This window comes from Rhinopithecus bieti, unplaced genomic scaffold, assembly GCF_001698545.2.
Source record: "Rhinopithecus bieti isolate Rb0 unplaced genomic scaffold, ASM169854v2 scaffold_23826, whole genome shotgun sequence".
Taxonomy (NCBI): Eukaryota; Metazoa; Chordata; class Mammalia; order Primates; family Cercopithecidae; genus Rhinopithecus; species Rhinopithecus bieti.
The window spans coordinates 432,099-441,769 of record NW_016811267.1 but is presented as its reverse complement, the minus strand read 5'-3'; the positions used below and the strand labels follow the sequence as shown (position 1 = coordinate 441,769).

The window sequence follows — 9,671 nt, the reverse complement described above, 5'->3', positions numbered from 1 at the left end:
GGTCAAGCTGGTCTCGAACTCCTGACCTCAGGTGATCTGCCCACCTTGGCCTCCCAAAGTACTGGGATTACAGGCGTTAACCACCGTGCCCAGCCAAGGGGTCTTGATTTATCCTGACAAGTGGGCCTCCTGAGGTGGGAGGAAACCTAGGGTAGGGGTGATTGATTATGGGATTTCCAGCCTTCCTTCTGCCTACCAGGCCCAGCCCAGCCCCAATGGGTTGGTGTGCGACTTCCTGAATGTGGGTGTACGTGTGTGTGTTTCAGAGCCTGACCCCAAGCTGGCCCCACATCATTCATCAGGCTTTTTGTGCATTTAGCAATCCCTCCCTGATGCTCACTTAGTCATGAGTCTGTGCTGGGCACTTCGGGACACCCCCAAAAACCTCAGCATCTCCTAGACTTGGGGAGACAAAACTGGACAAAGAATCTTCCAGCACTGTAAGCACAGCCTAGGTTGAAGGGAGGAACAGCAGGTCAGGGAGCTGGGGGGGAGTAAGGGGAGCAAGGGGTAACCACGGAGGCTTCCTGGAGGAAGGGCCCTGCCCCAGAAGGTCGCAAATCCTAAGTAGACCCTAAGGAAAGAGCCTGCCATCCATGACATGCCCCTGGCTTAAAACAAGGCAGTCTCTGCCCCAACTCTAAGCTTTAAAGGGAAATCTGGTGGGGTTCAGGGGCTCACACCTGTCATCCCAACACTTTGGGAGGCCAAGGTGGGTGTATTACCTGGGGTCATGAGTTCAAGACCAGCTTGGCCAATGTGGTAAAACCCCATCTCCACTAAAAATAGAAAAATGAGCTAACCATGGTGGTGCATGTCTGTAGTCCCAGCTACTCGGGAGGCTGAGGCAGGAGAATCACTTGAACCTGGGAGAAAAGGAGATGTTACTAAGAAAATCATATGGAAGAGGAAGTATATTTACTATTCACTAAGTAGAAGTGTGTCATCATAAAGGTCTTCATCCTCATCATCTTCATGTTGAATAGGCTGAGGAGGAGGAAGAAAAAGGGGTTGGTCTTGCTGTCTGAGGGGTGGCAGAGGTGGAAGAGGTGGAGGAGGTGGAAGGGGAGAGAGGAGAGGCAGACACACTCCATGTAATTCATTGAAAAAAAATCCACGTGCCGGGCGCAGTGGCTCATGCCTGTAATCCCAGCACTTTGGGAGGCCAAGGTGGGTGGTCACCTGTTGTCAGGAGTTCGAGATCAGCCTGCCCAACATGGTGAAACCCCATCTCTACTAAAACTACAAAAATTATCTGGGCATAGTGGCAGGCACCTGTAATCCCAGCTACTCAGGAGGCTGAGGCAGGAGAATTGCTTGAACCCAGGAGGCGGACACTGCAGTGAGCCGAGATTATGCCACTGTACTCCAGCCTGGACAACAGAATGAAACTCTGCCAGAGACAGAGAGAGAGAGAGAGAGAAAGGAGGGAAGGAAGGAAGGAAAGAAGGAAGGAAGGAAGGAAAGAAGGAAGGAAGGAAGGAAGGAAGGAAGGAAGGAAGGAAGGAAATATGGAAGAGGAATTTATTTACTATTCATTAAGTAGAGAATCATCATAAAGGTCTTCATCCTCACCATCTTCATGTTGAGTAGGCTGAGGAGGAGGAAGAGGAGGGGTCTTGCTGTCTCAGGGGTGGCAGAGGTGGAAGAGGTAGAAGGGGAGAGAGGAGAGGCAGGCACAGTCCATGTAATTTTTATTGAAACAAATTCATGCATAAGTTGACCCGCACAGGTCAAACCCATGTTGTTCAAGGGTCAACTGTACTCCATATGACACTCTAATGGCGGACACATGTCATTATACATCTGTCCAAACCCATAGAATGTACACCACCTAGAACAAACCCTAATGGAAACGATGAACTTTGGGTGATAATGATGTGTCAGTGAAGGTTCATCGATTATAACAGGTATACCATTCTGGTGCTGGACAGTGATAATAGGAGAGTCTGTGCATGTGTCAAGGCAGGGGGTAGAACTCTCTGTAACTTCTGTTCAATTTTGCCATGAGCCTAAAACTGCTCTAGGCCAGGCATGGTGGCTCACGCCTGTAATCCCAGCACTTTGGGAGGCTAAGGCAGGAGGATCCCTTGAGTCCAAGAGATTGAGACCAGCCTGGCCAACACAGCGAGACACTCATCTCTATAAAAAATTGAAAATAGAGGCCAATGTGGGTGGATCACCTGAGGTCAGGAGTTCAAGACCAACCTGGCCAACATGGTGAAACTCCATCTCTACTAAAAATACAAAAATCAGCTGGGCATGGTGACAGGCACCAATCCCAGCTACTTGGGAGGCTGAGGCAGGAGAATAGCTTGAACCTGGGAGGCAGAGGCTGCAGTGAGCCGAGATAAAGCAACTACACTCCAGCCTAGGCAACAGAGCGAGAGTCTGTTTCAAAAAAAAAAAAAAAAAAAAAAAGCCTGTAATCTCAGCACTTCGGGAGGCCAAGACGGGTGGATCACCTGAGGTCAGGAATTTGAGACCAGCCTGACCACCATGCTGAAACTCCGTCTCCACTAAAAATACAAAATTAACTGGAAGTGGTGGCCGGGCACCTGTAATCCCAGCTCTTTGGGAGGTTGAGGCAGGAGAATCACTTGAACCTGGGAGGCAGGGTGGCAGTGAGCCACTACACTCCAGCCTGGGTGACAGAGGGAGACCCTGTCTCAAAAAATAATAATAATAAAATTAAAAATAAAGCTGGGTGCAGTGGTTCGTGCCTGAAATCCTAGCACTTTGGGAGGCCAAAGCAGGAGGATTGCTTGAGGCCAGAGTCTAAGACCAACCTGGCCAGCATAGCAAGACCCATCTTTAAAAATAATAATAATAATAAAACTGTTCTTAAAAAAAGTCTTAAAATTATTTATCAGCCGGGCACAGTGGCTCATGCCTGTCATTCCAGCACTCTGCGAGGCCAAGGTGGGTGGATTACCTGAGCCCGGGAGTTCAAGACCAGCCTGGCCAACATGATGAAACCCCATCTCCACTAAAATTACAAAAATTAGTCAGGCATGGTGGCGCATGCCTGTAATCCCAGCTATTTGGTAGGCTGAGGCAGGGAGGCAGGAGAATTGCTTGAATCTGGGAGGTGGAGGTTGTAGTGAGCTGAGATTGTGCTATTGCACTCCAGCCTGGGCAACAGAGCGAGACTCCATCTAAAATATATATATATATGTATATATATATATGACTTAGATTTTCAGCACTGTCTTAAATTTTGTGATAAATTGGATGCCTCACCCTAGTCCCTGCCTCAGCCCACAACCTTCCCATGGTTCTACCAAGCAGAGTTCCTATCCCCAAATCTTGGGAAACGAGCTTGGAGGAGGACATTGTCTCTGACTCCCCTGGGAAGTGTCCCCCGTTCACTCTATCCCTTAGCACCCTACATCCTGAGCCTCCACTATGTGTCCAGCTTTTTGCTGGGAGGTCCCCGAAAGAGGACATCTGAGGAGGCCCCGGGGGTGGCCCCCAGGGGAATCCAGGCCTGGCTCAGGCTGGACATTCCCAGGCCCGCCCTGGCTGAGTCCCCAGCCCAGTGGGTCTCCTGGAAACTCCCCAGGCTGGTTTTGAGGTGGAAGCCCCACAGGGAAGCAATTTACATACTCAACAGCTCAGTCTCGTCATCCTGCCTCACCCGATGCCAGAATAAAGGGGAGATGGGCCCATCCTGCACGTCTCAGTCACGGGCACCCGGAGAAGAGGAAGGACAATTCACTGTCAGTCCAGGTGAGTCCAGAAGTCAGCTCCCGGGACAATGCCAGGGTCCCGAACACTCAAGCTCAACCCCTGCTCTCAGCTACTGCTGGTGGCTTGGAATCAGGGGCTGGAACTGGATGAGAGGTGATAGCTCCTGGTCCCTGTGGGCTCGGAGCAGTCCTGGGCAAACACTGTCCTCGGCCCCTGCACCCATGCTCTGCCTGAGCCTGAAGTGTTGGTTGCAAAAAAAAAAAAAAACCAGGAGGCAGTGCCAACTTCAGGCCTCAGCAAACACTGTCCTCAGCCCCCGCACCCATGCTGTGCCTGAGCCTGAAGTGTTGGTTGCAAAAAAAAAAAAAAAGCAGAAGGCAGTGCCAACTCCAGGCCTCTGCTTCTCTCTTCTCCCTCAACACAGCTGGTCTTACCAGTACAGCAGGCAGCAGCTGAGAGTCCCCTCTGGTGGCCAGCAGTGGCTACAGAGCTGTCACCATGGGGAGGGGACAGGGCTTGCTGGGTTGGCCTCGGTCTACCTCTCTGGAGAACAGGCAGAGTTTAGGGAGCCTGAACCACCTGGTCTCCAGGCCCCACTGGGGATGGGCCTGGCTTCCTGACCACTGACCTCAGCGTAGGAGGAACAGAAGAGACTGGGGGAGACCATGAGGCCCAGATGACCTTGACCCAGGGTACGCTGCCCCATGTCCCTGCTGTCTCCTGCCCACAGCTCTACGAGAGGCAGGTCTGTCATTCACCGCTGGACTTTGACAGTGGCCAAAGGCTCTGCTCAGTTCTCTGTGCCTGTCTCCGTCCAGCACTGCCGAGGTTCTCTGCCGAGGCCAACTAGAAATATCCTTTGGAAGCTGGAACCCGGCAACAATGGCCCAGGGTGTCCTCTGGATCCTACTTGGATTGCTCCTGTGGTCAGACCCAGGGACAGGTGAGTCAGGGGGTAGAGTTCTGGGACCAAACCTCTTGGCTCCGCAGAAGGTGTACTGCTGCCCCATCTGTGTCTTGCCCTGCATGAAGTGAGGCTGGAGACTCAAACTCTCAAAGAACCTCCAGCATGTGGACATAGATATTCCCAGCTCCACAGAGTCAGGGCAAGGATAGGGGGAGGAATCTGTGGCCTGGGGAGCAAAAGTAGGGAAGGCTTCCTGGAGGAGGAGACGTAAGAGCTAGTCTAGGAAGAAAGAGAAATGATTTGGTGGAGAAGCCAGAAAGGGTATTTTTTTTGCAGAGAAGAACAAAGCTACACAGGAATTAGGTGGTGGACTGGAGAAGAACCTAGATTCTAGATATGAGAGTGTGGCGAGTAAGACTTCCTGGATTCAAATTCTACCTCTGGCTGGGCCTGTAATCCCAGCAATTTGGGAGACCAAGGCAGGCAGATGACTTGAGATCAGGAGTTCGAGACCAGCCTGGCCAACATGGTGAAACCCCATCTCTACTGAAAATACAAAAATTAGCCAGGCGTGGTGGCAGGCACCCGCAATCCCAGCTACTCAGGAGGCTGAGGACAGAAAATCACTTGAAATCAGGAGACGGAGGTTGCAGTGAACGGAGCACTGCTGCACTCCAGCCTGGATGACAGAGCAAGACTCCATCTCAAAAAAACAAAACAAAACAAAACAAAAAGGCAAATCCTGCCTCTGCCACTTCCTTGCTGTGTGACCTTAGGCAAGTAATTTAACCTCTCTGTGCTTCAGATGCCTCATCTGTAAAGGGGCACTATCTTAGTCCCTTTGTGCTTCTATGCCAGAGTACCTGAAACCGAGTAAATTTGTAAAGAAGAGAAATTTACTTTCTTGCAGTTCTGCAGGCTGGGAAGTCCCAGATGCCAGTGCCTTGATCTTGGACATCCCAGCCTCTAGAACTATGAGAAATAAATTTCTGTTCTTTTTTTTTTTTTTTTTAAAGACAGAGTCTCACTCTGTTGCCCAGGCTGGAGTGCAGCAGCACGATCTCAGCTCACTGCAACCTCCACCTCCCGAGTTCAAGAGATCCTCCTGTCTCAGCACCCCGAGTAGCTGGGATTACAGGCGCCCACCACCATGCCTGGCTAACTTTTGTATTTTTAGTAGAAACGGGGTTTCACCATGTTGGCCAGACTGGTCTCAAACTCCTGACCTGAAGTGATCTGCCCGCCTCGGCCTCCCAAAGTGTTGGCATTACAGGCATGAGTCAGCACGCCCGGCCAAACTTCTGTCTTTTATAAATTACCCAATCTCAGAGATTCTGTTATAGCAGCACCAACATACTAAGACAGGGGCTAATAGGACCTAATTCACAAGGGTTGTGAAGATTAAATGAGTTAAATTATTAATATATAAGTCACCTAGACTAGTAGCTAGCACATAGTAAATGTTTACTGAATGTTAGCTATTATTTGATAACCCATCTCTGAACCAGCTCTGAGCCTAACTTAGCATTTCTAGATTTGCAGTTCAGTCACTGACATTTCCCCAACATGGCACAAGTCCATCCTGCTCCTCCCCCTGCCTCTCAGGCATCTTTCTTTTTATTTTATTTATTTTATTATTTATTTATTTATTTTGAGATGGAGTCTCACTCTGTCACCCAAGCTGGAATGCAGTGGGGGGTTCTGGGTTCGCTGTAACCTCCACCTCCTGGGTTCAAGCAGTTCTCCTGCCTCAGCCTCCTGAGTAGCTGGGATTACAGGTGTGTGCCACCGCGCCCAGCTAATTTTTGTATTTTTAGTAGCGTCGGAGTTCTGCCATGTTGATCCGGCTGGTCCTGAACTCCTGACCTCAGGTGATCCACCTGCCTTGGCCTCCCAATGTGCTGGGATTACAGGCGTGAGCCACTGTGCCTGACCTTTTATTGTTTGTTTTTTGTTTTATGGGTTTTTTGTTTGTTTGTTTCTGTTTGTTTGTTTTTTTAAGACAAAGTCTCACTCTGTTGCCCAGGCTGGAGTGCAGTGGTGCGATCTGGGCTCACTGCAACCTCCACCTCCCAGGTTCAAATGATTCTCCCATCTCAGCCTCTCGAGTAGCTGGGATTACAGGCGCCCACCACCACGCCTGCCTAATTTTTGTATTTTTATTAGAGATGGGGTTTCACGGTGTTGGCCAGGCTGGCCTTGAACTCCTGACCTCAGGTGATCCTCTCACCTCGACCTCCCAGAGTGCTGGGATTACAGGCCTGAGACACCACAGCCAGTCCCAGGCATCTTTCGAAATACCTTTCCCTCTAATATCCCCAACTTTTAACTTCAATCCTTCACAAAAGACCGTCCATCTCTCCTTCTCAAGATCTGGGGACTTTTCCACTTTTGTCCACTGCAATGTCACTACCTACCTTCTGCCACCTTCATCTCTCACCTCCACACTGTCTCCCCTTTTCTATCCTGGCACCCCAAAAATCCATTTCCTTATGGCAGCCAAATAAACAAATCTAAGCCTAAGAAAGGAGTCTTAGGATGCCAGGCTGGTCACACCTCTCTCCTGCTCATAAACCTGGTATGGCTCCCTAGTACTCACAGACAGTCTGAGCTCCTTAGCCAACAGGCAACAGTCTATGTGCCTCAGTTTCCTCATCTATACAAGGATAGCGTTGGGAGTCATGGGGTTATCAGATGGAGGGCTGGGAGCATTGGGAAGAAGTGGAATCAATACAAGGAAGCTCAGGAATGGGTGGGGCTGGGCTAACACATTCTTTCCTCCTGCAGCCTCCCTGCCCCTGCTCATGGACTCTGTCATCCAGGCCCTGGCTGAGCTGGAGCAGAAGGTGCCTGCTGCCAATGCCAGCCACACAGCTTCTGCGTGGCTGCTGTCAGCCTCAAACTCTGGCCCCCACAATCGCCTCTACCACTTCCTGCTGGGGGTGCAGAGCCTCGATGCTGCGGAGTTGGATCCCTACCCACTGAGCCCAGAGCTGCAAGGCCTGACCAAGGCGGTGGCCCAACATGACGTAGGAGAAGGGCGGGAATATGGGGTGGTGCTGGCACCCGATGGCTCGACTGTGGCTGTGGAGCCTCTGCTGGCGGGGCTGGAGGCAGGGCTGCAAGGGCGCAAGGTCATAAACTTGCCGTTGGACAGCATGGCTGCCTCTCGGGAGGCTGGAGTCACCTTTCCAGATGTTGTGGCCATTGCTCCAGATGTAAAAGCCACCTCCTCCCCAGGACTCAGGGATGCCTCTCCAGATGTCACCACTGCAGATATTGGACCCAACTCTCCAGATGCTACAACAGGTTGTCCAGATGTCCAAGCTTCCTTGCCAGATGCCAAAGCCAAGTCCCCCCCGACCATGGTGGACAGCCTCCTGGCAGTCACTCTGGCTGGAAACCTGGGCCTGACCTTCCTCCAGGGTCCCCAGACCCAGAGCCATCCAGACCTGGGAACTGAGGGCTGCTGGGACCAGCTCTCTGCCCCTCAGACATTTACTCTCCTGGACCCCAAGTCATCTCTGTTAACCATGGCCTTCCTCAATGGTGCCCTGGATGGGGTCATCCTTGGAGACTACCTAAGCCGGACTCCTGAGCCCCGACCATCCCTCAGCCACTTGCTGAGCCAGTACTATGGGGCTGGGGTGGCCAGAGACCCAGGGTTCCGCAGCAACTTCCGACGGCAGAATGGGGCTGCTCTGACTTCAGCCTCCATCCTGGCCCAGCAGGTGTGGGGAACCCTTGTCCTTCTACAGAGGCTGGAGCCGGTACACTCCCAGCTTCAGTGCATGAGCCAAGAACAGCTGGCCCAGGTGGCTGCCAATGCTACCAAGGAGTTCACTGAGGCCTTCCTGGGTAAGGAGGTTCCCCACACCCTATGATCCTTCCCATTACAGATACAGACGCCCCCAACTCCGTATATTCAGGGAAGTTGAGGACTAGGAGAGACCAGAGGGGGCGATAAGGGATCTGGTCGGGGGTGGGTGGGACAGCTGCACAGGTGAGGAAATGCCAGAGTTGGGCCTTGAGGGATGAATAGGAGTGTTCATCTGATTTTGTTTTATTTCATTTTATTTATTTGCATTAATTTATGGGGTACGAGTGTAACCTTGTTACTCGCATAGATTGCATAGTGGTCAAGTCTAGGCTTTTAGGGTACCCACCACTCCAATAACATACATCGACCCATTAAGCAATCTGTCATCATCTTCCCTCCTCTCTCCCCCTCACCCTTCTGAATCTCCACTGTCTATCTTTCCACACACTACATCCATGCATACACATTATTTAGCTCCCATTTATAAGTGAGAACTTATGGTATTTGTCTTTCTGTGTTTGACTTGTTTCACTTGAGATAATGACCTCCAGTTCCATCCATGTTGCTGCAAAAGACATTATTTCTTTTTTATTTTTTTTTTATTTTGAGGCTATCTCTGTCGCCCAGGCTGGAGAGTGCAGTGGCACGATCTCAGCTCACTGCAACCTCCACCTCCTGGGTTCAAGCAATTCTCCTGCCTCAGCCTCCTGAGTAGCTGGGACTACAGGCATGTGCCACCATGTCTGGGTAATTTTTTGTATTTTTAGTAGAGATGGAGTTTCACCATTTTATCAGGATTGTCTCAATCTCCTGACCTCATGATTCACCCTCATTCTCCCAAAGTGCTGGTATTACGGGTGTGAGCCACCATGTCTGGCTGACATTATTTCATTTTTTATGGCTAAGTAGTATTCCATTTCCTGCTGACCACTGTGGACAGCCTCCTGGCAATCACCCTGGCTGGAAACCTGGACCTGACCTTTATCTAGGGCTCTCAGACCCAGAACCATCCAGGTCTGTGATATATATCATATTTTCTTTATCCAATTCTCTGTTGATGGACACTTAAGTTAATTCCCTACCTTTGCTATTGTGAATAGTGTCCTAATCAACATGTGAATGCAGGTATCTTTTTAATATAATGATTTATTTTCCTTTGGGTAGATATCCAGTAGCGGGATTGCTGGATTGAATGATAGTTCCAATTTATTATTATTATTTTTTTTTTTTTTTTTTTTTTTTTTTTTTTTT

General features: G+C 50.3%; 1 protein-coding gene across 1 annotated transcript in view; it reads left to right on the top strand.

Moving 5' to 3' along the window:
• Positions 1-4,092: 4,092 nt before the first annotated feature.
• Positions 4,093-9,671, top strand: part of PGLYRP2 (peptidoglycan recognition protein 2) — a 10,995-nt gene continuing 5,416 nt past the window's right edge. Inside the window, exons 1-2 of the mRNA XM_017893724.1 lie at positions 4,093-4,636; positions 7,388-8,458. Of these exons, the coding sequence (XP_017749213.1) occupies positions 4,576-4,636; positions 7,388-8,458 (1,132 nt within the window). The 5' untranslated portion in view covers positions 4,093-4,575. The remainder of the gene's footprint in view (positions 4,637-7,387; positions 8,459-9,671) is intronic.